The following is a 27,879-nucleotide window of genomic DNA, read 5'->3' on the forward strand; positions in this document are numbered from 1 at the left end:
TCCCCCAGCTCTTGTTATTGCATAATTCAATTGGTACCTTTTTAGAACACAGCTCATAATATATAATAGCAAGGCTGCCTGAACCGCCAGCAGAGGACAAGCAGATTGTCGATTGCATTTGCTCTCCAGGTAGCACTAACATTCTGCTGTTCCACGTGTGACTCCCCCAAGGACACTAGCCTGTGTTCTGGTGGATGAGCTGACCTTAATTCTGCTGCCTTCTCACCCACTCCCTAAGTCTGTTCCCCAGAACTAGGGAGCTCTGTGTTCTAAGCGTGACTCGATGATGGACTTCCTGCTTGCTTCTCCACCCGTGACAGTTTCTGCTCAGCTGAACTTAAATGGAGTTTGAAAATGAAAGTGACCAATGGTCTGTTATGAAAAAAGACTCTGAGCAAGGTTGAGAATTAACAGCAGAGTTACTCTGAACCTGTCCCAAACAACAGGGTTTCATAGTCACAGGGAGCAGCTTGTTCTCGAACTTATCCTCACTACATTTTAAGGACATCTTTTCCTTCTTTCTTAGTCACTGAAAAAAAACTTATTAACGTGAAGATTCAGACCTGAGTCCTCATTTTCATTTCCTATCTCAGCTCTAAACCAGGGCAGTCTCGCTGTGTACTACAGTGCTTCTAGTGTTGTGCAGTATGGCACTCCTGCTACACTTAGTTGCCTAGGTTGTATAAAGACTGTCTCTTCTCCATAAGGTTACTATGAAAATGAACTGTCTATGTAAATGTTTCATTCAGGACCCAGTAAATGGTAAACAGTCAATAGTCAACAACAGTTTGCAGCATTATTTTATTAGTGACACTAATTCTCTCTTGGTTTTGCTAACTTGGAATTCAGACTTCGATGTGGATAGAACACTTTACCCACAGTATGGTGGTAGGCTTGATATAGGTACATGTGTTGGGATCAGTATTCATGTTAAAAATCAACAAAATTCATGTTTAGTTCACTGCCTTAACCGTAAACCTGTCTAAGCTAGTGTCAGCAATGTAAATATACTCCTCCAACCCTCATGGTCTTAGACCATGGCTGGTCATTGGCCTAGGGCTCTGATCCTTTTCAAGTTCTTCAAAGTTACTACCGGTTGAGCTGAGTGTGGTGGCATATATCTCTAATCTCAGCACTTGATAGGCAGAGGTAGGTAGAGCCCCTGAGTTAGAGACCAGCATGGTTTATTCAGACCTCAAGGGCTATATAGTGATATGCTATCTCTGAAGGGAAAAACAAACAAACAAAAAACAAACATTTTTTTAAAAGCGTCTTCCCAATTGGATGGACTTGGCACTTGGATGAAAACCCATTTGCTAGCCTTTAAATATCTTTGAGCATCAGCCAGTCTTTTTTCTAAGCATGATAAGACAGAGTCATTTTGCCTTTGGTTTTTCCTGTCCCATACCTCAAACCCACTTCCTTCTAAGCAGTGCCACTTTCACTGAAAAAACAAAGGCCTTCCCAAGAGTGTTGACCTTTGCAAGAAGGCTTTTCTAGATGTGACTATGAACTGATAAGGCCAACCATCACTACAAGAGGGGACAGTCAGGCCCTTTATAGGTATCTGAGAAATAAGTATACTCACAGCCTGAACTACCGTGGGGACTCCCTGCTTTTCTCTACGTAAGTAAGAATCCTGGCCTTGTGATCCCTAGGAGTGGCCCAGACTCCAGTAGCCTGGGTCTCCTTGTTCTCAGATGGAGGAGCCAAGCTTTCCCTTTGGCCCCATCCCTTTATCTAACCACAGTCTCAGCAGCCTAAGGTCACCATATGTTTGTCCTTGATGTGTATTAAATTGGAAGACTTGGAACGAGCAGAATGCCAGCAGGAGCCCTAAAGGAAGATCTAGGTGTTAACCAGGACAGAAAGGGACAGGAAAAGAACCTCAAGGAGCGTTGTTGGGAGCCATCACTGTAGGAGTGACAGCTGTCACTGAAGCAGGACTACAGAGTGAACTGGGAGCCCCTTTCCTGTGCCCTCCTCTTCCCAGGTTAAGAGTGTGCTTTTCTTTTCTTCATTTCTGGTCTCATGCTACCATAGAATCCTTTTCAGTAGTAAAAAAAGAAGTTGGCTAGATGTGGACGATGATGCAGCTACTACAGAGCCCCTGGCACTTCACTTTCCACAAAAGGTACAAAGGTGCTGTTACCTCTCCAGCTCCATCTAAAACCACTGACCTGGGGTTTTTATGGCAGCACTGTAACCTTATGTGAGGCAATGCAACAACAGTCCATTACTGCTGATTGGATATGGATTTTTGGTCTGGCCACATGCCACTTAGTAATTTTAGAATAGGGTCACTTTCAGATTAGGAGGATGCCTTGTAGGAGGGACTAGTTGGTTCTTACTGTTGTGCCTTTCACAGCCTTGTGCCCCATTTCTTGAATGTGCGACCAGTTCTCAGTCTGCCTGGCAGAGAGAGCCAGAGTCCTACCCTCAGCTTCCAGGGCTGCAGACGTGGCCATTTCCAAATGCCTGGGGTGCACTTAAGTACTTCCTCCTCCTAATCTCAGCACTTCCACTCTCCGAACATCAGCAGCTTTGTAACTGCATTTAATTTCGCTCTGCGTTTAGCCTTTCAGGTATTTGTAGAAAAAAAGGTAGGATACTGGTGAACTGTGGGCCACAGTTTTCAAAGTTAGGCAGTTTCATCTGCGTCTCAGTCTCTGGAGAACCATTTAAGCTAGATGCCAGGAGCATCCTGAGGGCTCCTGCCATATTCACATACCAGTTTTAAGTCTGGATTCTGTGTCATAGTGTATGTACAGTGACTGCCTGCCCAGATTTTACTATCTGCAAAATGGGGGTACTAAAGCTCTGTTCTGCCTTAAGAATGCCAAATAAGGGGAGTGCTCAGACAAGGTGAGGAGTTTGCTGGGGAGACTTAGACTCCGGGTGATTCCTGAGAGTGTTGTGTGGCCCAAAGAGGGAATACTGGCCAAAGTGTTTCGTTTTGGGGGTTTCTTTCTCATCAGCTTCTCAGTAATAGGGCCACAACAAAGGTGTGATCTGGAACTATGGATATTGGGTAAAACTTTATTTATTTATTTGACCTTTTCTCTGATATCAAATCTGTGATATGTTTGTTTTTCTACAAGATAATACTTGGGTCCTGCTAAGCAGCATATCTTAGCACAATCTAATCCAGAAGGCTTAGTAGCTCTCATAGTCTTCCTTTGTAATTAACTTGTTGGATGAAGCTCTGAGCTAAAGATGAAAAGCAGACACTGAATATTTTATCTTCCTGTTATGAGTTGCTATGCCCATGAATCTAATACTCCTTTTTCCTGGTTGTCTGGATAAGACCATATTTGCATATCTGTCTTCTTCTCTGTCAGAATGTGGCCAGGTTCCCTTCAAAATTAAGCAAAGACCCTATAACATTTTAAACCAAGACCTCTGATCTTCGTCATGTCTTTCAACCTGGAGCCATGATATTTGTTCTTGTTGAGTATAAGTTTCACATTTCTGCTATCTATTTATGTTTCTTTGGCATGTAACCCAGAAATGGGTTAATAAGGTCTTGCCTGGGATTGTCCTTGAAGCTCTGGATTCTTGCTTTTCCATACAAAATTGTAGTCAGTGGCTGAAATTCCCCAGCTAAACACCACTAAAGTATGGCAACTTCAAAAATTCATGAGACCTTAGGAGTCCTGTCAATGCATAGGCCTTGGGACTTGTATTGTTTAAGGAGCCCATTGCCCTGAAGAAGCACAGCAGCATGTAAAAGGATGAAGGCTCCGAGGTACTCCATGCTAGTCCATGAGGTTAGGAGGGTGAGGGCAGGCTTTTCATGACACCATCACAAGGGCCCTCAAGCATCCTTACCTGGGTGATTAGAAGGTCATTCATTCCAGGAAAATACAGCCGTTTCACACTGCCCAGACTAATGTACTCTGGCCTTCCTCTTTTCATTTCTTTACCTACCCGCTTGTGTTTTTGTAATTTGTACAGTATCGTTCAAGGGTGTTAAAGAGATCAATAGCAATTCACCTTTTCCCTTATTGATTAAAGTGATGGCAAGGAAAAATGGCAGGCAATACCAATTCATTTATCATAAGCTATCCATTTCCTACTGAGCAACCGCCGACCTGTCCGCCCGTTGAGTTGCTGATCTGCAAGTAGCATTACTTCGGTTTTGGGGCTGCCTTAATGGAAATGAAAGAACCACTGTGATTGGCTCTCCCAATCAAAAGATGACACAAAAGAAGCAACTGTGTGTGTGTGTGTGTGTGTGTGTGTGTGTGTGTGTGTGTGTAGCTCACCACAAATACTGTGCCATGAAAAACAGGCAACCTGTCACCACTTAGTGAACACTGCTTTGTCACTCAGCAGTACCCCCTCTCCTTTTTCCTAAAGTGTGTGGTGGTCTTTTATTGTCTGCTTTTCTACAGAATGTAATTGAATATGATGAATGAAAAGATCAGGACTTAAGTGACTGGCTCCAGTTTTGCTGAAGTTTAGCCTTCTTCTGTGGCTTTTCAGTCCTAACTGGACTCACCTTTGGAGAATGTGAGGTGTGGGGGTTGGATCTAGGGAGGCTTGGGGCATAAAGGAAGGTTCTTGTGGTGAAGGGGTTCTGTGCCCACCTAGGGATAAACACAGAGGCAGTTCTTACCAGCTTCTCTTAGTCCTAGAAGTGCACATGGAAGGAGTGTATGTATAGGTATGTGTGCTGTTCACCTTCACTGCTTGTACCTTCTGTCATTTTGGAAAAGTGATAGAGAGCTCATTTTAAATGTACAACTAAAGCCATTTCACAACAAAGTGCTCATTTTTAAACTTCATTGTTGCAAATAGCAATTCACATGGGTAAAGACTGGTTTTTAATCCCAGGATCTCCAAAGGGACTTTCACACTGACTACAGAGCCAAGTTGGCTAACCCAGCTGCTACTTCTCTCTTTTAAATATATAAAAATAGGAATGTTGTTTCTTCTTACCCATAATGCTCACCTTTCCACCTCTCCATCCGTGTTGAGGTTCACTGCTATCATGCAGAGTAGGCCACTTCTCAGAAATGTCTTCTTTGGTTAGTTGTGGTGGAGAAGTGCTATTTGGGTTGCTTCCTAGAGGATAGCCCTGCTTAGCCACTTACCTGAGGATGCAGTTAATGGCAGTGTGGTCCCAGGGCTGGCTGCTTGTTGCTGTCAGGGGTGCAGTCTTTCATGTTACCCAGCACTCAGCCAGGCTTCGCCAGAAGAGCACTGCCACCTCCATTGGACCTAGTGGGTTGAGGTCACTATTTTGGATAGCCCTTTTGCGGTAGGAAACCCTGTGGTCTGCCAATGGGGGATGTGTAGAAGGTAGCCAGCTCTCTGTGAAGCTGACACTGCCAGCAGGAGGACTGTTCTTTTCCCATGAGTCATTAATAAACTTGTGTCCCGCATTGGGGGGAGGGCCTGACAGCCCCATCATCTTCCTGAGCTTTGTCTGACAACTTTAGAAGAAAAAGAAATGAAGACTATATTTCCATTTAATATGTTTTTCTCCTAAACTGGAAAGTAACCCCTGCTTTGGCATCATCTTGGCAGCTACAGTACCAAGGTTCAAGGCTTGCCATGGATAGGAAATGCTAGTGGCTCAGCTCTGCTGTGGGCAGCAGACTACGGACTGGGCGTGGCCTGCAGATGCAGCAGCTAGAAGATGGCACATGTCTTGTTCCACTTGGGCTTGAGCCTCACACCTTCGTCTTCCTGCAGCCAAGGCAGCCTCAGCCTGCGAGGTCTGAGTACAGAAAGCATTTCTGGGTCTTTAGAAACTCCAGTTTTAGGCAAAGATGGAAGAAGGCAAAGCAAACATAATACAGGAAATTCAATCTCATTATAGACGTTTCCATGTCAAACAAACTAAAATAGTACTTTTCCTTTGTTGGCTAGAAAATTTTAGAATAGAAATCTACATTTTTCCATAAAGCATTGAGTGCAGAAAAAAACAGAAATAGAAATAAGTATGGCCATTCAGTTCCAAAGACTCAAGTGCAGTCTTTAATGCTGAGGTAGATGGTGTTGTAGCTGGAATGGCTGAGGAGATGGAGCCCAAGCCAGCATTTTGTCAGAGACAAACCGAGGCATGAAGTTAACCACCTGAACACTCTCCCACAGAGAGCTCAAGTTTCCACAGGGCCATCACATCCACAGTACCTGAGACGGTAGTCATCCAGTTAAAGTACAAGAACTAACATAAGAATGTGACAGTGGTGTCTCCAGAGGAGTGGGTGGTGTGACGGAAGCAGATGGGGGAGGTTACCAGGTGAATTTTCCTCAAATTGCATTACTTTAGAGAGGCAAGGACGGGGGCTAGGGCCACTGAGAAGTCACCAGGCCCTGGTGTCTGTAGGAGACTCTGCAGCCTAGTGCAGGTCTGAGCACACAGGACCTGAGCAGAAGCAGAGAGAGAAAACATCAGGTGTCTGTCTGCTACTGTCTGCTCAGGCCAAAATCTCAACTCAGCTGCAGCCGAAGGAAACAGCTTAATGGCTAAAGTTGGAGCCATTTTCCTTGTGAGGAGAGCATTTTGTTTTATTTGGGTTTTTCTTTAAGAAACTGGGAAAAGTTCAACTTGCATAGCCGAGATTGTCCTTAAAAGTCCCTGACACTGGTTTGACACGGCCCCATCCTTGTCCCCATGTATCATATGTTCAGGGACCTGCTCCTTCTGTCCTCACAGAAGGCCTCCGGAGGGCTGTGGCACATTGTCAGGGTCTGGAAGACTTTCACTCCATGCTGAGATCTCCCTTCCCCATCTTCTCAATCTTCTTTTTGTCTTTAAAGTTGGGGAGGAACAAATCACATTTTCCAGCAATTAAACATTATTAGCTGATTTCCCCCCCCCCTTTCAAAGCAGAGCTAAATGGAGCTAAACATACACACGAAGGCTATATTTAGACCTGATGGTGTGGTAGAGTAGAGAAGGCACAAACATAGAGGTTTATCTGCTACCTAGTACACACAGGGAGGTGTCAGGGCTGGAGAATTCAATAGTAATAATAAGCATTTATATGGTGCAATGACAACTTTGATACAGGGCATAATTTTCTGGGGATTGCTATTAATTGTGACTCTGCCTGTGAGCGGCCCCCTGGTGAGGGGCTTGGAACACCATGCAGAGTTAAGCTATATTAAACATCAATTAAAATAGTATAAAACAGCAACTGGGCAAAATCCGTAAAGGTCAGAGTAGCTGTGAGCATGGAAGCGTGGATGTGTGGGGTTAGGACCTAGGTTGCCTACTGCCCTGGGGGATTCATGTGGTCAGCTATTAGCTTCTGCAAGGGATCATCAGGTTTGCTGGAGAGTGAACTGTGGAACCCATTAGCTTTCAGTTTGTGCTCAGAGAAGTTTCAGAAACCACTGCTAGCCAGCAAGAGAGGATATGAGACAACCAGAGTCAAGCGATGCATTCTTTATCTGTGCTGTCCAGAACTGTGGCCACTGGGCATATGCAGATACTGAACTCATGATACACATGCTCACACACACCCTCACCCTCACCTGAGAAACAGAGAAAGGAGTCAGTGGCTAAACCAAGTCAGCCTTGGCTTTGCTTGCGCCTACCTTCTCCTGACTGTTCCATTTACCAACCCTGACCTCCGTGTTCTTCCCCAGTAAAAGTGACTATTGTTGGACTGAGTGACCTTTACACATTTAGACAAAGAAGAAAAGAAATCCAGAAAAAGACCTATGAAGCCCTGTGCCTCTGCACAGTGTCCCAATTCAAGTGCCAGCCTGCACTGAAAGCAGCCTGGTCTCAGCCCCTTCCTGCCAAGAGGCTTCACCTAGGTTTCTTATCCCTGAAACACACTTCCAAGTTGCTGTCCAACACCCAAATCTCCTGAGGCAAGCTGGATGGCATCGTTGCCTCCTTTGTATGGAACACATGTAACCCTCAAGAAAGTGGAGAACAGCCAAAACCCCTAATGATGACTTGGGGTCATTCTCAGGTGTATCATTTTGACTTAGGTCAAGAGGCGTATAGAAGCTACCTTGGGAAGTCAGGTCTCAGATGCTGACTCAGTGGCTGTTAGCCAGTCCCCCTCCACCTAGCAGTAGAAAGTCACTGCTCAGAGATTGTCCTCGGCCGCCCAGAGCCCCTGTGGAGCTGCCAACACTGCACAGCTCACAAAGGGCCCTGTAGCATCTCTAATTGAGGAGCTGGTGAGCGGCCGCCTTCAGTGGAGGTATTTTTAGCTACAGTGATACAGCCCCATCTTTTTGCAGGATGTTTTGTTTAGTTATTTCCTTAAATGAAATAAATAAGTAAAATTGAAGGCTGTACTACTTATACCCCAGTGCCAACACCCAAGAAGTTTCGCCGCACCCCCTCACCATAGCCTATGTAATTAATTCTCCCTAAGACCCAGGTGCTGAGGCACAGTATTAGTCAGAATATTAGAGAGATATCACACACACAGAGGCAAGAAAAGCTAGCAAAGAGAGGAGAAACAATGCAGTCTGGCCTAGTGTCTCTGTGCCGCGGGCTCTGCAAGCAGCGTGGGCAGCTGGGAACCACCCCCCTCTCAGGCTGCTCGGGCCTTTGATGTATCTGATGTATCAAGTGAGTGGGCTTCCTTCCACTCCTGAGCAGAAGGCCCCTGTGCTGCATGGGGTTCCATTCTGTGGTCTGCTGGAGCTTAGGGGTGGGGACATGGGTTTGGGGTTTTGTTGTTTGGTTTTTGTTTTGTTTTATGCATTTATTTTCCTTGTCTTTACCCTATCTGTGACTTTGTCATGCTTGTCTTTTAGTTTGGTTTGGTTTTGGCGTCTATGTTTATTTGTAAGAGGTTTTGGTTTGGTTTGCTTATAAAGGACTAGAGGATAATCACAGCACTTGCTTCAGACCCCGTGGCAGGATCATGTATTGACCATGGCAGTCATTCGTCACCCTGGCAACACACATGGGTTGGGGAGGCACAGAAAAGCTACTACTGCTTGGAGACTCTAGCTTCATCAACCACAAGGTTTTTTGGTTTGAAGCTTTTTTCCCAAGTTCCCCAGGTGCATTAGCTGGTACCCAGGGAAAGCTTTGTTAATTTTGGTAGGTGTGATAATAGCATTGTGGTTATGTAAGGAAATGACCGAGTATTTTTAGAGATGCATACTGAAGTATGTAAAGCTGAAGTGGCATCATGGCTAGGATAGACTTTAAAATGCTGAAGCAAAGAAGGCGGGAGAGAGGACGATGAAGGCTTCATTGAATCTCTGATGGTTTATGGTGTACTCGGTAGTATTCTACTTTCAGTGGTCCAGATTTTTGTTTTCACAGAAGTTTTTTAATAATTAAAATTTTAAAGATTTTTACCACCTCCCCACCCCCAAGGAATTCCTATATGCATCTAAGGTTAAGAACTACTGGCTTATTTGGAAATTAAATCCAGACCGCCTCACCCTGGCTGATCAGCTTAGATCTCGTCCATGACTTTGGATTTCTATCAGCATAAACTTGATCCCTCCAGCTCATAAACAGTGCACATCTGGGGGCAGGATGGACAGACACAAAGAACAACCTAGTTCTCCCTCTAGACTAGAATTGAGGAGTAGCTAAGTAGACAGCTCTGTGCATTTCCCTACAACTCTTTAGGAGAGCTGCTGTGCCTTGGAGCTGATCTGCCTTACCCCTTGCCAATGCTCCATCCTGAGAGCATCTCTGGCCACACCAGGGGAAGAATGATGGTTGCAGCTATTCTGTGATCGTGGTAGAAGAAAGTCCTCATTTCCTTGGAGTGCTTTACCCACTGGTGTCTGGCTACTGCTGGTGGGTTCTAAAATTTGTACCCAACCTTCATTCCCAAAAGTCTACCCACATTCTCTTCCTCCCCCACCCCCGTGTGTGTGTGTGTGTGTGTGTGTGTGTGTGTGTGTGTGTGTGTGTGTGTCTTCGACATTGTCCCAATTCCCAAGTGCTATTTTGTTCTGGCTGCTTAGTAGATGAAACCAATAGCAGCTGTGCAGCCAAATTAAATGGAGTTCTGGACAAAGGCTGGAGCTTCTATCCTGCATTTCCACCATAGCCTTGATTAGGACCCTGGCTAAGCACTTCTTCATTCAAAGGCAAGCTATTGACTAATCTTTATTCAGGGGGCTTTGTGACTTACACCTAAACATTAAGCTAATCTGTGTGTTGCTATAGGGTCCTACAGAGGGGGTAAGACTACAGGCGATCTAGGTCACTTATCAGACTAGAATAAATACAGTTTTACCAGAGTATTTACTGAGAGCATTGCTGCCAAGCTTCCAGCTCCCAGGGCAGTCCTTTTAGCAGATGCCTGCCTGAGAAGTGTTGAGGTCATCTACCCGCCCTGTGCCTGTGCCAAAGGATTGGGGCATCTCTGGCTCTCTACAGGGTTGAAAGACAATCTTGGCCCTAACAATATACTCATATTGTTTGTGTTCTCAATCCAAACTGGGTGAATTTTCTCCTGTCCTCTTCTTAAGTACACTACAATGGGTACTCTGCAAGCCCATTATATACCTTGCACATCGTTTCTCCATAAAACTCTTTGAGCAGATGGAGGCTGAGATTTCTCCTGCTTCTGGCTTGCTCGAACCACACATTTCTGCCATGTATACCCCTACCCCTGCTGTCATCCCTCCCAGCCTCGCCATCTCAGATGTGCTGAATAACCTCAAGGGCAGGATCAAATCTTTATTGTTCTCTTGCACTTGACCTGTCCCTGGTCACAAGACAGGGTTCACAAAAGCATGCAAACAAATAAATAGGCCAGGTGTGCTGATAGTTCTTGTCAACCTGACACAAACCTAAATGTATCTGGAAAGAAGGAATCTCAGATGAGGAATTGCCACATCAGATTGTCTTGTGGATACATCTGTGGGACTTTTTCTTATTACAGATTAATGTGGAAAGGCCTGGTCTACTGTAAGCAATGCAATCCATGGGCAGGTGGTCCTGGGTTATATAAGAAAGCTTGCTGAGCACATAGTAGGGAACATTTCAGTAAGCAGCATTCTTCCATGGTCTCTACTTCAGTTCTCGTTTCCAAGTTCCTGCCTTCTGTTCCTGCCCTGGCTTCCTCAAGGATGCATTGTGACTTGGAAGCAAATGAACTCTTTCCTCCCCTAGTTTCTTTTGGGTCATGGTGTTTTATCATAGCAACAGGAAAGCAAACTAGAATTCCAAGGCCAGGAGTACAGTTGCCTTGAGCCAGAAGCCTCACTTAAAAACTGGTCCACCTTTTACTTGGACCTGTGAACCTAAACCATAGGGCAATCTGGAGTTGCTCTGTGTTCACCAAGAAAGGACCCTGTTCACTGATTGGGAAGGTTGCCGTGTGTAACCTTCTCTGTTGCAGAGAAGGGAGGGGTTTGGTTCTCCTCCTTGCTGTGGAGTAAAGGGTAGTCTGAGTCAGCTCCTCCCATTTGTTTTTTCATGGGCCTGGCTATCTTTCCTCCCTTGACTTGGCCTCAGAAGAAGGTGCTACATTTGTAGATGGGGACTCCCTTGTTTCCTAGGACAGTCATTGATACCTGGCTAGCTTTCTTAGAAGTGATTCCTGTTGAACCTGAAGGAAGGCTCATTTGGCTACCAGTCTTCTCCTTGCCTCCTCGAATGTAGAGCAAAGCTTTCTAATCTCCTGGATGATTTAATAATAATGAAGTCCCTCTTGCCAGCCCTAAGACTGCAATGTGACCTAAAGTTTAAATGCTAGTTTTGTTTAATATATAGCAAAGGTAGATTAAAGGAGAGTGGAGAAAACTCCTGAAGAGAAAAGTACCTGAGCACTGGTACCTAATGATTGCACCAGTACAGCTAATGTGCACCTAAGGGGGGAAGCATGGCCTCAAGAGTCTTGAGTAGAAGGAACCAAAACAGTGCCTCATTCCCTCAACAAGTCTGCTGTGGCTCCCTTCACACAAGGGAGCACCGCACCCTTGGATTCCCTCTCTGGGTGGTTCTGAGACAGGTCTCTCATGTGGTATAGTTAGCAGCGTGGCAGATAGAAACCAGCATACCCTGTGCCCACTGCTTAACCTTGAACACAAAAGTACAAAGGAGATAGATGTAGCTATAAACAAGAGCTTCATTTTGTTTTCAGAGATACTGATGAGAAAGAATAATCCAGAGGTGACTCTATAATCCCCGGAGTGACACTTAAATTCTAGCTTAAGGAAAGCTTCTCTGTCTCCAACCCCTAGTTCCTGAGCCTCACATCCTACTCTTGAGTAGCAGAGGAACCTGGCACAGCAGTGAGAGACAGGGAAGGCCAGGCACTGTGAAATAGCAGACAGCTTCCTACCCTCTTTCTGCATCTTGTCAGATCTCAAGCTTTAAGTCCGTATTTGTGCTCTGCCTACTTGGCTGACTGTGCCTGCACTTGAGCGGCTTGTTTGCCTGGACAGGTCCAAGCTGTCTGAGCCGTCAGCAGCTGCACCTCCTCCCTCGCGCCTTCTGTCTGAGCCAACCTTGATTCACAGCAGTGCAGATGGCCTCAGCCATACCCGGAGACGTCTGCCACTCCTATCCCTTCTCCTGCCCTGTTTTCCTGAGATGAGGGGGCAGCCTGAACCAGACTTGCCTACAGGTCAGCCTGGGCAGAAACAGAGACAGCACATGGTTAGTTCATGTTTTAGCACATTAAGCTTCCTGTGTGATTTTAAAGCCAAAAGGAACTGAGCCCAAGGGACAAGGACAAGGCAAGGCTCCCGTTCCTCCTCCTCCTCCTCTTCCTCTTCCTCCTCCTCCTCCTCTTCTTCCTCTTCCTCCTCCTCCTCTTCTTCCTCTTCCTCTTTTTCCTCCTTCTCCTCCTCCTCATCTTTTCCTTCTTCCTTTCCAGTCAGACTCTGGCAATTTTTCAAAGCACTGCTCATTTTCTCAGGATAATTAATGTGTTAAAAGGTAGTAGTTGCACACTATTTAATCATTTAGATTCTCTGTACCTTATCCCCCTCTAACAGAAACTAAGTCACTATAACAAGCATGAGGAGGATTGTGGCTGACCCTCCTTTTATAGAGGAAGAAATGTGGCAGCAACCTCAGGACAGCCCTCAACCTTTTCCCAGGGTAGCTCACTGCTAGGCAGCAGGACTGTAAACTACATAGGAGGCAGATCCTAGTCTATCAGACTCTGCCTGCGTGACACCTCACACTCATCTCTTCAAACAGCCTACTGCAGGGAGAGAGGCCATGGCAGCTGCTCTGCACTAGAGAACTCTTCTAGTCCCAGGCTGCTAGAGTAAGGAAGAACAGAACCCTCAAGCAAAACTCCTATAGAGGAACATCAAGAAAAATATTTTCCACTCTGCACAACACATGGTGTGTTTGCTGCAGGGTAAGCATAGCTTCAGTCACTGGTAATGGTAAAATATTTTGCCCAATAACATCCTTACACTGTAATAAAGGCCTGAAGAGGCATGTGCCTGTGTCCATTCTCTTCTGTACTCTCCAAGTGGAAGGAGGTTGTACTAGTGGTGTGGGGTTAAGAGGGCTGCAGTCTGGCATCTTCTCTCTCATTTGGTAGAGAGGAAGTACTCTTTGTCATAGTAGAACACCCAGGAACCTTATTTCTATAAAGCCACGTAGTAGATCTCACCACTGTGGTCAGTTCTGTGTTCTTTGTGACTGCTTGGACCTCATCCTCTAGAATTACATGTCACTTTCTCTTCCTGCTACAATGGTTACTTAACCTCTTAACCATAGGAAACATAATCTACTGGCTCTTTTTAATCCATTAAGTCTAGTTGTGCCGAAATGCTGGACTGTAGGCAATCTACAGACAGTACAGGTTGTTGGGGTGGATCCCAAGGATCTGAATAGACAATATTTGTCATCATTCTAAAAGGAACTATCAGATTCACAGCCAGACTGCTAGCCAGCAATACCTGTGGAAGATACACCATCGCCTTTCACCCATCTACCTTCACCCCACCCCTATTATGTCTCAGAATAACCCTGGAATGCTCAGTGCGGTGTCAGGACAGCAAGCCTCCAGCAGAGTCACTGCCTACTTTTCTTGCAATCTTAGAGACTTCATTTCAGGATAGGGAGGTTCTTCCCTCCCTCGCCACAAAACTTCCATAAGCCTGCCTTGAAAGGACCCACAAAGACTCTACCCCACCTGCACTGTACTATAGCCATCTAGGTAGCTGCCTGATGACAAGATCCTGGATATGAGGAGAAGATGTGACCACAACTAGTCTCCCAGAAAGCTTTCCTAATGGCCGAGTACAGGACCACCTCTCAGGCTCCAAGTGTTGTACCCCACAGTGTTTCACACTTAAGACTGCTCTGTTTCCTCTGGGGGAAAGTTGAGAAAAGATTCCGCCACTGACTCTTGGTTTGGTTGCAGTGGAAAAACCACTGTGCTGCCCCGGGTCTGCTTTCATCAGTCCACAGATTCTCTCACAGGCTGGCTTCCACCAGCAGAGGGAAGCCCTCTTTATATACTTACAGAGTGTACAGACTGGAGCGTGAGGCCTGAACTCCTGGGAGGGAGATGAATTCCCCTAGAGGGTTGGCAGACCCACCTCAGCCATCACTGGTTTTGCCTGGTGATTTCCATATGTTAAATGCCTAGCCTTCCTTGACTTTGATGCTCAGATCCTATACCACAGTGGCACTTGTGCATGGAAAGGAGAGAGGAACTTTGTGCTATACTCTGGCACCTGACAAGATTTCTCTATCCAGCAAGCATTGCCAGTAGGGAACTGCTGAAGTAGCATTCTGTGAGTTGCCCGGGAGACCCCTCCATCTCCTGCCAAGTCAAACAAACCTGCCGGTGCACTAGTGAATTGTGTCTCCCAGCAGTTTTGTGCAGGACACAGCCTTATAGAAAAGTCCTGAGTGCCAACAACAGAGGTGTTTGAGGAGAGACGAATTGATGCAGAATGGGGTGGGGTGCCACTCAGTCATCTAAATGAAAAGGAAAAGGTCAGTGGAGCTATATGGGGCCCAGGTTGGATTGTTGACTCTGCCTTACTGCAGCAAAGAGGGCCAGAATACTGTCCAGCCCTAGGCACTGCCAGCCCCTTCCAGCTGCCGACAGCTCAGCACGAAGACACACATGCTTTCAGTACACAGATGGGTTTGCATGTCAGCATGCGCCCTGTTTTAGCCCTTGCCTAGGACGGACGGGCAGTCCATGACACAGTAATTTAATTATATTTGCCTCCCTCTGTGGCCCACATATTTGAAGAGGTTTGGGGGGAATGGATCCGGCTGAGGAAAATTACCCTGCCGCTCTGGCACTGCCCCAGAGCTGAGCCGCAGTACCATAAAGGGTCTTGCCATCCTGAATACAGCCCAGGGCATCTGTCTGCACTGCAGGCTCTCTGGACAGGCTGCCTGCTGACACATCTGGCAAAGCAGCCTCTGGAAGCGTCCTTCTCTATCCCAGGAAAGCCAGTAGGGGCAAAATAAGGGGACTCCCGACTCCCCTCATCAGGACCAACTGGCAGTGGTTTCCACAATAACTAGAGCCATGTTAGCTCTAACCAGATTCCAGTGCGTTAAAACAGAGATGAGCTCGCATACCTTCACTGTCTGTCTCTCCAGCCTCAGCGACAGCCGTGATCTTTCTTGACTCCAGAGTTCTTAGACCACACACATCCATGTGTGTCTGCCCTGGAAATGACTGGTAGAGGGACCTAAAAATGATTTCCCTTCATCGCAAAAACCGTATGCCCATTTCATAACTCGTGTGCTTATCAGTTGTTACCCAGTGTGCCTGTGCTTGTACCACACCCCAAAGACTTGCCTTTACCTCCTAGCCAATGAGCCTCCCGTGAGATTCATCAGCTTGTCATGAAGAACGTAGTCTTTTCAATGGGTCATCCCCCTAGTGCACTATCCCAGGGATAATCCTTTCTGCCTATCACCATCTTCTCATCTGCACTGATGAGAGGGACAAGAGGGTCATGGGGGCTGGAGGGTTCCTAGTCAACTATATCAAGCCTTCTAGAGAAGAGCATTCTCTTTGCCTGTCTTCCTAGCTCAGTACCAAGAACACATCCTCCTTGCTGGCTAATCTCTCCTGCATAATGATAGCAGCTCCTCTGAGAGAAAGGGAATTTTCTGGCACAGTTTGTCTCAACACCAGCATAACACAGGCTGTTGCTTAAGAGTGGGAATCATTAGAGTCAGGCCATTATTGAAGGGGACCAGTCTCTAGGGGACCTAGCAGAAATTACTACTCCTTAATAGATGGAAACTCATTTACTTGAAGCCCCTGCCCTCCTCCTTACTTCTCTGCATTCCCCACCTCCCCGCTCTTCTCAGCTTTGAAGTTGAAAAGAGAAGCAACTCCACCCTATCCAAGACAGAAAATGTCTGCTAAATTAACTTGGTCAAGATAGAGCCTTTGCTGCAAGTGTCTGTTCTTTTGGAATGTTTCTACTGGGACTCCAGAAGAAACCACAACGAAGGAGGCACATTGTGATTAAATATGTGATGGAATTATTGCTAGGACTACTCTGTTTCCCAAGAGAGGATTATTGCCCCCATGGTTCAGAGTATGTCCCCAAGTCAGTATGAGCATTCCCTCTGAGTACCTCATTCTCATTGCTGAACAACACGAGGAAAGGCCAGGGACATAGTACCAGGTCTACAGACTTTTCTGCTTTTCCAATGGTCTTCACGACCTTGACAAAAACTCTAATACAATTTAGCCTTTCCAGGCTATAAAAATGGCCCAGCAGGTTAAAGACTAGGCTCACAACCAAAAAAACAAACAAACAAACAAACAAACCAGTCAAGCCTTCCCTGCCCAGAGGCAGGCATTGTCTTGCTGCCCTCCCACCAGTTTAGAGAGAAGGGGAGGAGCACTTAAGCTGCAAGGTCCCTTTCCTTGTCCATTTGTACTGCCTCTAAACCCACAGGCCCTGGAACACTGAAAGCTGTAAGAAAGGAAAGTTGCCTGGTTTTTCACCTTTTAGAAAAAATCTGGAGTGGATACCATTGATCTCATAAGTCAGAGAGCTGGTGGGAAAGTCCTTCCTTTATCCCCTGCAAAGGAACTGTTGGAGACTGCACAGAATTGCAAGCTCCAAGGGTCACCAGTTACTTTGCCATTCCACACATGGTTCCCCTGGAGTCAGGCATTATGGTGACCCTGCTGGACTGACCAGAAATCTGGTCTTCATGATATTAGCAAATCACATCCCATTGGGTTTCATTAGTCTTCTTCATAAATAAATTGGGATAGTTCAACAAAACTCCCCAGTGAATTTGGGGGGTGCTCTTAACTATGTTCACGTCCCTGACATTAGAAAACGTAAGCCTATGCTCTGTCTCAATTCCAGTGTCACCTCAAGGTTAGCTAGCCTTGATTAAACCCCCCATGATGTAAAGATGACATCACCCAGAGTTGATATATGCTTGTACACGGAGGAGGAAGAGGGATTGAGGGACAGGAAAGCTTTATGCTGACAGAGTGGACTTAAATAAGAAAAACCTATAATGGGCCAACACTTTGGTCTCTGTAGCTTCAGAACCAAACTGATGTGCATACACCAGATGTAGATATGTTTTGAGGTAACTATGTCATGTTCCGAGTACCTTGCTTTTAATAGGGGTAAAAGTAGTCTTCCTTTCCCTGGTTCCTCTAGCAGTCTCTAGTTTTCTTTGCCTCCTTCCTTTGTTACACCAGACTTCCCTCTCCCCATCCTTAAAGAGATGAATTGAAGAATATGCTGTCATGTCAGAAGGAAACCATTGTCAGTTCACACAAGCAGACACTAATAGGATAAAGTATTATCCGACTTCCTTTAAGTCCAGAAATTAAGTCTTCTTGGAATGGTAATAGATTATCATTTGTAACCACTGTGGCTGCCAGGCTGCAGGAATAGGCTGCTAGTGTCTGAGGCCTCAGCTCTGTATCTGAGCTCTTACAAGGGATGCACTGAACATTCCTCCAGGCAGGACTAAAGGCTGACACTTGGTTCCTGGATAGAACTGCCTTTGTAGCAAAGTCTATATAACTCATTCAATTTACCTATGGGAAGGGGGTTCCCAAGTTGGAGCAACTGTCTGAATGGCATTCATGAACTCAGACAAGTAGGTAGGTAAAGAAGTCTAGGGCTGGAGAGATGGCTCAGTGGGTAAGAGCACCCGACTGCTCTCCCGAAGGTCCGGAGTTCAAATCCCAGCAACCACATGGTGGCTCATAACCATCCGTAACAAGATCTGACGCCCTCTTCTGGAGTGTCTGAAGACAGCTACAGTGTACTTACATATAATAAATAAATAAATCTTTAAAAAAAAAAAAAAAAAAAAAAAAAAAAAAAAAAACTTTAAAAAAAAAAAAAAAAAAAAAAAGAAAAAGAAATCTAGACCTTGAAGACTGGGAAGAAGTATCCGAAGGCCAGAAACCCCACACTTTGCCGAAGGAACTGTGAAAGCCTGTCTCCCTCTGCTTGCTGACTCACCAGCAGGTAGAGTGGCTTACCTATGACTAAAGTACTACCGGCTCAGAGACAGGAGGACCAGAATTGAGACCTTAAAGGAAGTGTAAGAGATTAAGAAGTTGCCGCAGAGAGGCAATAAGATGTAAATATCAGAGGAAAGGAAGAACCATAATTCTTGCATGGAAGGATCATTGAGGATTTCTTAAGCCCTATCATGGAGATTATGAAAGAAAACCTGATGTAATAAGGATGCCTTTATTAGTGGGCATATTACAAAGGCAGGTGGATACTAAAGAAACAAATAGATTAAGGACTGTTGCTACTATTTAATAATGTGACCATAGTAACTGCTCCAGTACCGAATTGGTTGAGCTTGAAAGGCTGAGTCTTACTGTGCCCCAGCAGTTCTCACAGCCGGTACTAGAATGGCCTCTCACCTTCGTGCTTCCCAGATAGAGGTTCCAAATTCTCGGAGATGTTGTTCCCTTCTCAAGTGCTAACTTGCTTTCACAAGACAGCTTCTCCAACATTTCCCCACAGGCCTAGGCCCACTGTCTGACTCACTACAAGTATTCATATGTACTGAACTCAGTCATCATAATTTCTATAATACCTTCCCTTAGGGGTAAATACTGAACTGTGGCCTCTACTGCTTCCTTGGTGACTATACCTTAATAGAAATGAGGGGAATGGGCCCATAGCAGACCCAAGAAAGCTACCAGAGTCCAGGATAAGATACCATCTGAAGACTGCCTTGCTTTCCCCAACAGTGGACAGCCTGCAAAAAGATCAGGACTCTTATTAAAACGTGTGGTTTGGCCCAAGTCCCAGCAGCAAAAAAGTTGGCATGTACCAGTGAATAAAACCTATGGTCACCCTTAAGACTAATTCTAGACTCATTAGGAAAGCAACAAGCATTGGTTTTTAGCCTGCCTTGGAAAGCCGATTCCCTGCTTTTCTTCTCCTCTGCTCCATATCACGCTAACAGTCCTCTGCCTGGTCCAACCAGCATCTTACTAAATTTAAAAAAAAAAAAAAAAAAAAAAAACTTCTTAACTGCACCGCAGGCCCTTCCTTGCCTGTGTGTCTTCCACGTAGCTCCATTTTTCTCACTTGCTAAAATCATGGTGCTTGCTCCTTTTCTTCAAGGGCCCAGTAGCTCTCTCTCTGCTTCTCCATCTTGGTGCTTCCTCCTTCCTATCTCCAGACCTGGTTAGGCTTTAAAACAAGGAAGCATTTGTATCACTGACCTGGGTAATTTTGGTTCAGTTGCCCCTGGTAGAGAACAACAGATACATGAAGAGTCTAGGAAGCATGGCATCTTGTTAAAGACCAAGACTTCCTAGGCAGAAATGTCCTGTTCTTCCTCAGATTTTACATCACTATTAGCAGAAGCACCTTTACCAAACAGTAATCCATTCCTTGACTAAGACAGTGTTGTGGGCCAGCTGTAGAGTTAGTTAGGTACAGAACACAAAACAAAATACAACCATCCTCTATGTTTGGGTTTATAGGTAGCATTGTCTCCAACTCACAGTTAACCATTCTTTCTCTATGGCATAGTGAAGAAAGTAAGAAGACACAGGGTTCAAGGGTAGAGGTAATAAATGGGCACTGGTCTTTGGTCTGTATACTTAAATCATCAAAAACTGTCAACATAAAATACCTACTATACAACATCAGCCACCACACTAAGTGTGAGATAAATATACAAATTCTCAATGTTTACAGCAGCCTATGAAGTAGTGAAGCACATATGAATTAATAGTCTTCATTTTACAGATGAAGACACTCAGTGCTTGCTAAGTCACAAAAACTAGGAAGTGATGGAGCTGGAATTCAACCCAAGAAACTGGCTCCAGATCCAGAATCTGTTTGCAAGCATTATGGATGTTCGTTCCCCCCAACCTTCTCCCCGACCCCACCATGCATATACAGGGTGTAAGGGAACAACACTGGCCTATTTTTTTAATTCCTTAAACACGCTCAAGATGTAATTCACTTATTTTAATTTAAAGCAAAGATGGAAATAATCCAGTACCCAAACCATTCTTCCCCCTGCAGAGGAAAGGGTACTTTCTAAGTGGATGGAAACCAAAGAGAGTCACTTTGAGCCAAAAGCTGCCTTGCAGTTTAGCTGAGGCAGGGTTTAGAAATGACATGAACAGTGCCTGTCTTAGGCAATGGCGTGGTGTGCTGAGTGCCAGCAGAGGAGATCAAATCAGACACATTTAGATATAAATGTTCTCTCTTCTTTCTCTTCTCTAATTTTAAGCCCTTGCTGCCTTAGTGCACTGAAATGGTGGGCCATCTTGGAGTACAGTTCCTAGCCAGTGAAGGAAAGCCATTGACTCTGGCCCTCTTGCCTGCCCACAATAGGAATTGTCTTGCAGGAGGGACACTGCATGTTGCTCTGCCTAGCAAGTTACCGGCCTCAATACATGTTAAATATCCACAATAAAGCTAATGTCTCAGTCTTAGAGACTAGCCTGTCTACCTTCATTGATAATAGGGTTCAGCATTACACCAAAGGGTGCTAAGAAGTCCTGGAATAGATTATAGAAATGGTAACCACAGTGTGGCATTAGAAAACTAAATGGCTTATCAGGTAAAGGCACTCATTACTAAGCCTAATGACCTGAGTTCTAGCCTCACCACACATGAAGAAGGCAAGATCCAACTCCCACAAATTGTCCTCTGAAAGCCACACATACCCCATCTCCCCACTAAGTAGACAGATGTAAACATTTTAAAAGAGCCAAGAGTAGGTCAGGTATCTAGAAGAGAGGAGAGGAGTTAATGCCCCTATTCTCCCATCCCATTCTCATCGTTATTGGGCCAGATGACAGACACCACTCCCTGTGGAGACTATGTCTAATAGGAGCTTTAAGACCTTTTCAGTCAGCTACTTTGCAAAGCTTTCCAGCTTATGGTTGGGAGGAAGCCAAGTCATCTTTCTCACTGAAAACACCATCATGCCTACTTTCAACTCTCTTCTGTAGCTGTCACCCTCTGTGGGATTGTGCAGTTTCTATCTGCCATTGGGCCTAAGAATCCAGAATTGTATGTGCACTCCTGAGGCTCTAACCCCTTATGCATATACAGAGCTCCTGTTGTCAGAACTGTTGTCAGACCTTACAGGGTAGCTGAGCTGGATGGGATGGGAAGTAAATACCTCTTTGTAGAAGACAAGAACACACAAGTAGGAAGTCCCATTTTAGTTGCATATCAGTAAGGAGAAAAAAACACATTTGGCTAGGAAGTCAAGAGTCCCTGGTTCTAGTCTAACCTCTTCCATTGTCAGTGTGACCTTGGACATGTCTCTATTTCTGTAGCGCTCAGTTTCCTTGACCAAAAAAAATATTTTTAAAAATTAGGCTAAATAATTTTCATGACCTTAAAAATTCTATAATGAAAATTCTGTAATTCCATATACTCAGCTGCAGTCTTTCCTCTAATGTGTTGCTATAACTACCCCTGAAGAGCTACCAACCCACGTTCCATTCCCAGGTAACCAGCCTTACAGCTTGGCCAGGCTTGAGAATGAGTCATTAACGCAGCCTCGAGCCTCACTTCAGTGCTCTTCCGGAAAAAAAAAGTCCCAAGCTCCTGTTTAAGGGAGGATGTACCCCAGCTGCATGGCAAAAGCAGGGTACCTCTTAACTGCATGGCAGTGCTAGACCAGAGGATAAGCTACTAGGCAAAGAGCTGCCTCTGAAATGCCAAGGACACTCTTGCCTAGGGTCCCCCCTCTTTCCCCACCCTCATTGCTTCGGGTTCCAAGAGCAGAATATGCTCATCCCTCGGACAAAGGTGTCCCTCCTTAGGATTTTCCCACCTCTCTTCCTCTGTCCTCAGACCTTTGTTTAGCCCAAGACCCTTTGTCATTGCAGATACTGCATAATTTCTGACTTCCCAGACAGCTGTCAGGAAAGAAGGGGATGTTAGGAAATCAGAAATCAGCGCCCCACCTTGTGGTGCTGAGGCAGCAACTTCATCCCCACTTGCCTCAGAATGTACACCCAGGAAGCTGTTCCCAATAGCCTGAGTTGTGTCTGTGACACCAGGAAACACAGTCATTTCTTGGATTTTCATCTGATCCTGGGCCAAGTCCCACCCTTTGCTCTGCTGCGGTTTTCTTTCTTTATTAGGAATAGATAGTAAAAGAGGACAGAGAGAACCAGCCACTGTTGCCTGCAATTTAAGTGCATACTGGTGTGTATGTGCTGCCATAGGCACTGATAGCCAGAAATGATCTGTATACCTAGGAAGATTCAAAATTGGCCATTTCTTAGCCAACTGCTGCAAAGTGCTGCCTGCCTCTTTCCCTTCTCAGTGCTAGATAGATCACACCCACTCAGTCCTCATTCCCTGCATTAGTATAAATATGCACTGAAGAAACACGAGGTCCTTGTTCATGGAACCTCCCTGGGAGTCATTGCTCTGTGAATCTCTGAGAGCCAGACCCCCACCTCCTCCAAACACATCAGACTATTCAGCAACACTGCCTGTGGGAATTTGCAGCCAAACTACATTACTGAGGCCCTCTTAAATCCAAGCCTCCCAGGGTCCTCTGGTTGAGCTGGTACTGCCTGACCATCAGGATCTGCTGAGGTAGCGGTTCACTTCTGGCCAGGTCCCAGGAGCTGAGGCTGACCCATTTCCCCTGCTTTTTCCAGGGCATGGGGAATTTGGTTATATCCCCAACAAAGCCAGGGACTAACACACTCAGCTTGTGGAAGATGCACTGGAGTTGGGGTGCATTTATTTAAACTAAAGAAAGGTGGTTGACAGCTTTTAGCATTTTCCCACACTTAAATTTAACATTGTCTCCCTCCCCGCATCGTGCCTCTTCCCTCCCCCCACCCCCTTCATTTAAATATAAATGACTCGGTCAGTGTGTTTAAGACTGTATAGGTTCAGAATCTTATTCAATTTAACCCTTTGGGGACATTGAATTAAAAATTGAACAATATTTATTAAAATACAAAAATACACTTTTCTCACATTACAATCAGGGTTCTTTTGTTCACATCTCCCACCCGGACCACCCCCTTTCAAATCTGAACCCTTAATTTTCTCTTAAAGCTAAAATAATAACTGAAAGTTACATCATTAAATGGACCAGAATAACAGATCTTGCCCCTGCTTGCACTACTGGAGGTAGGCCTAGGGGAGGGAAGCTTCCCCCATGGTGCCCATTCAACAGCACTCCATGCCCAACTCATTTGTGCGTTCCCCTTGTCAGTTTTCTTGTAACATCCTGGTTGGCAAAGGCTTCTTTAAATTGAGCCTGTGCCCTTTTTAGCTCTCCTTTCCCCTCTTTACTCATGTTTTGCCCCCACTCTATCACCACAACTAGTTGGCATCAGCTACAATAATCCCTGATGAATCAGCATTTAGAATAGTCACCAAATCCTAAGCAAGAGAAAAGCTTCCACTCCCCCAAGTTCCCCCCACTCCCAGCCTATCCTCCTTTTCCACCTCAAAACAAGCAAGATCTTTTTTGAAAAATCATAAAATGTCATCATTGTCTACAATCATTTGTCAGATACCCGGAACAACAGGTGGCCGCTGCACAATGCTGATTTATGGCCTCCCGTGAATCATTCCCTCTGCTGCTGCTACTCTGCTTCCCTTCCTCCCCGGGCGGGCGGGCGGCCGCACCCCCTTCAGGCCGCCTCCTCCTCCTGGGAAACCCTGAATAGACACATGCCTTGCAGAGTGGGTTATGCCCAACTGCAGGAATCTGGTGCAATGTGAAAGCATTTGACGGAGAGCTACGCCAGCTCCCTTCCTTCCAAGCTGTCCTGAAGCACTGTCAGGGGAGACACATGCCAGTCTGAAGGCACAAACCCAGAGGACTTGTGCACACGTACAAAGAAACAACCCCTGGAAGGATTTTGGAATTTTGGTGGTTTTCCTACTTAAAATACATTTACAGATCTATCTTCCCCATTGTCTCTGTAGGAAAAAAAAAAATTACCTCTCAACCTTTTGGCACAGTACAAATTTGTGATGCTTTTTAAAATTATTTTGTTTAATAAGATAGATCTGTAAAGACAGCTCTCAGCTTAAGAAAGATGTCTATAGAAATGGTATTTCTAGATCCTGTAAAGCATCTTCTAAAAATTGACAGATGCAGGCTATCCTTCCTGCCCCCAGCAGCCCACACCCTGCCACTTTAGGGGTGTTGGTTGTTTTAGTTTGTTTTGTCTTAGCAGTTTCCACCTTACAGCAGTTGACTTGAGGCTCCTACCCACAACATTGCCAAGAATCCCTTCCCTCCCCCTTTAAATAGAACTTACAAGTTAGAAAATAGTTTTGTTTGGATTTTTTTTGTTTTTAAATTTTAATATAATCTTTTTTAACCAGCCCATAGATTTTAATATATAAGCATATACAAGAAAAAGTCTCTCCCCACTCTGTACAAAAGTTGCTCTTTTTTGTGCATTCTATTGCATTTTATAAGTTTTTGAGGGAGGGGGAGTCATATTTGAGTTTCCTGTACCTTGTCCTTGGTATGGGTCTGAATTATATAAGGTTCAGAGATAGTGGTGACTGTGGGGTGCAGAGAGTTCCCCAGGCTGTTTTCTGTCCAGTGGGCCCCATGTGCTGGTTTGTAGGTGTTGTAGTTAATATGGTCATGTATTGTGGGCAACACTACTGCCCCCTCACCTGATACACCGGATGGAGCTGCTGTTGCTGCTGCAGATGCTGCTGCTGGGATGTCTTCATCCACTTGGATAATCTCTACTGTCCTGGCAGCTGTGACTGTACTCCGCTGCTGGTGCCGCTTGCGAAGTTTATAGAAGACAATCAACATGGCAGCAGCTAGGAGAGTCACTGCCACAAAGCAGCCAATGATGATCTTGGTGGTCTTCATGACTTCATCCAGGCTGGTCTGCATCTTGTCAGTGGTATCTGTGGAGGGTACTGGCACCTGCTTGGGCACACGGGTGGTCTGAATGAGCACCGTGGTAGAGGTGGTATATGCCGGCTGGTAACCAGTGGATGTGGTGGGAACAGGTTTGTACTTCCGTGTTATGTCCTCAGGTGATATCTCTGTGGTCTCCACTGTTACAGTGGTGAAGAAGCTGAAGTTGGGGGTGTTGAGCTCGGCCGAGCTCACATTGAGGTAGGCCGAGGCATTGGAGTTGCCTGCCACATTGGTCACCATGCATGTGTATACTCCAGTGTCTATGAGCAGCACACGAGAAAAGTTCAAGGTGCCATCGTTGAGAACAGAGATCCGGGGGTGCCGGGAGGCGTGGCTGAGCACTGTCCCATTGGGCAGCAACCACTTCACAGAGGACATAGGGGGAGTCCGACACTTCAGTTCTGCCATCCGATCCTCAGAGATATTGAGGTCCCGGGGTGCATCCATGATGAAAGGGGCAGAGCACTGAAAGGCAGCCTGGTCCACCTCTACCAGGTAGCGGCCCCGCATGTGCATGGGAGCATGACAGCGGCCACAGCAGGTGGAATTGGTGGGTATATACTCCCGAAGCCACCAAGCTAGCCACAGAATATCACAATCACAGTTCCAAGGATTGTGGTGTAGGTGCAACTCCACTAGGTATCTCAGGGGAGTGAAGAGGTCATGGGGCAAAGATGAGAGGTTATTGTGGGCTAAGTTGAGTTCCACAAGGGAAGCCAGTCCGTCAAAAGCATTCCGCTCAATCAGGCTGACCTGTGAGTTCATCACCCACAGTTTTTTGAGGGAGCTTAGGCCGTGGAAGGACCCAGGCCTGATCTCAGGAAAGTGGTTCCCTGACATCTCGAGCTCCTCGAGCCCCACCAGGGGTGTAAGATTGGGCATATCCTTAATGTTGCACATGCCCAAGTTCAGGTACTTGAGGTTGAACAGCCCCTCAAAAGCCCCCTCAGAGATATACTCCAGCTTCTTGAGTTCCCCCAAGTCCAGACGCATGAGGGAGGGCACCCGGTTGAAGGCATAAGAAGGTATGCTCTCGATGGGGTTGTTTCGAAGCCAGAGCTCCCGCAGTTTGGACAGGTACTCAAAGGCTCCACTGGGGATGACTGTCAGCCAGTTGTCGAACAGTTCCAACGTGTTGAGACTGGCGAGGCCATTAAAGGCCCCCACCTCTATCTGCCTGATGGAGTTCCTGCCCAGCTGCAGGACCTCCAGGTGATGGAGGTGCCTGAAGGTGTCGGCCTGGATCATCTGGATGTTGTTTTCCATGAGGTTGAGATAGCGGGTGTTGGACGGAATACCCTGTGGGACCTCAGAGAGCCCCCGGCGGGTGCACACCACCTTGCTGAACTGGTTACTGCAGGAACAGACAGAGGGGCAGTTTTGGGGCCCGGCTGAAGCGGCAGCAGCGATGGCTGCACACAGAATCCACACTTGCGCCGTGAGGTAGACGACGGGAAGCAGGACGGCATTCCAGGTGTGGTGCACAGTTACCTGCCACAAGAGCTTCATGGTGTGGCACGTTCATAATTCACCATCGCCTGGGATTTTGGCTTGGAAAAAAGAACCAGCCTTACCCCGGCTTAAGTGAGCTAGGAGCTCCTCTTTCCATCTGGAGAAGGAGGTGGGGAGGGGGCGATTAGAGGCAAGCAGATCGGCCTAGAAAAACCCTGCGAAACTACAGAGCGGCCCCTCATCTACCAGCCCTCCCTCAAGGCCAACCCATGGAAAGCTAAGACTCTCTCCCACGTTGCAACCATCCCCACCCAATTCCCTGTCACCTACCTCGGAAGGAAAGCAGGAAAGAATTAGCGCTGTGTCCTTAAGCTTTCTCCACGAGAGCTGGGCTCTTCGTTCCCATTCTGACTTTAGTTTTAATTAACAAAGGGGGAAGTAGTGGGGGCAGGGAGGGCAGAGGGGAGGGGAAGGGAGGGGTGGGGGAGACAAAATGGCTTCTAGTAAATCCGGAGCCGGTGAAGCCGCGGAGTTAAGGCGCGCCAGGGAGAGCCAAGGCCCGGCGGGCTATGCAGGTGCATGCCCCCCCGAGAGCCCAAGGAGCGGCGCCACCAGCGCTTCCCTGCTTTGTCCTTGGACCCTGGCACCAGCTTGCTCCAGCCGCGGGAGAAGGCGCTTCATCGCCAAAGTGTGTCTCCGGGGCCCCCAGCCCTCTCCCTGGGCCGCCGCGGGGGATGGGGGTGCGGGGGCGCTCCCGAAGCCGCCCAGGCCGCGCTCGCTGGTTGCTGCGCTGCTCTCCACTCTGCTTTCCCGGCGTCGGCCGCTCGGAGCTGGCGGCAGCTGATTGCAGTCGTGAGCTCGCGGGGCTGCGAGAGTTAAGAGGTGTTCGCTGCGCCTTCGCCCTCCCTAGGCACACACCCCCTTTTTCTCTTCGCCTCTTCTCGGAAGGGTTAAAAAGACAAAAACTGGGCTCAGTTCTCCAGTCCCGCCGTCTGCTGGCGCGAGGAGCGGTAATCCGTCCAGCCCCAGAGGGGCAGCGGCGTGGACGTGGTGCTGGGACCCAGTCCGCTAACGGAGGAGCGCGCAGCGCCCGCGGTCGCGCCCGCACCGCAGGCCCCTTCAGGGAGTCC

The 27,879-nt window shown here is 46.6% G+C and overlaps 2 protein-coding genes across 2 annotated transcripts in view; one reads left to right on the forward strand and one right to left on the reverse strand.

The window, feature by feature from the left end:
- Snd1 (staphylococcal nuclease and tudor domain containing 1) overlaps positions 1-27,879 on the forward strand; it is a 405,547-nt gene that overhangs the window by 321,552 nt on the left and 56,116 nt on the right. The gene's annotated exons all lie outside the window — the stretch shown is intronic.
- On the reverse strand, positions 23,311-27,636 carry Lrrc4 (leucine rich repeat containing 4). The gene is made up of 2 exons (XM_021191042.2): positions 27,080-27,636; positions 23,311-26,906 (listed from the first exon to the last, which is right to left on the reverse strand). Exon 2 carries the CDS (start codon positions 26,804-26,806, stop codon positions 24,848-24,850), a length of 1,959 nt encoding a protein of 652 aa, XP_021046701.1. The 5' UTR covers positions 26,807-26,906; positions 27,080-27,636; the 3' UTR covers positions 23,311-24,847.

Source organism: Mus pahari, chromosome 2, assembly GCF_900095145.1.
Source record: "Mus pahari chromosome 2, PAHARI_EIJ_v1.1, whole genome shotgun sequence".
Taxonomy (NCBI): domain Eukaryota; kingdom Metazoa; phylum Chordata; class Mammalia; order Rodentia; family Muridae; genus Mus; species Mus pahari.

Coding starts and splice junctions, on each gene's coding strand:
- Lrrc4 (XM_021191042.2), bottom strand. CDS start 26,806: ATGAAGCTCTTGTGGCAGGTAACTGTGCACCACACCTGGAATGCCGTC.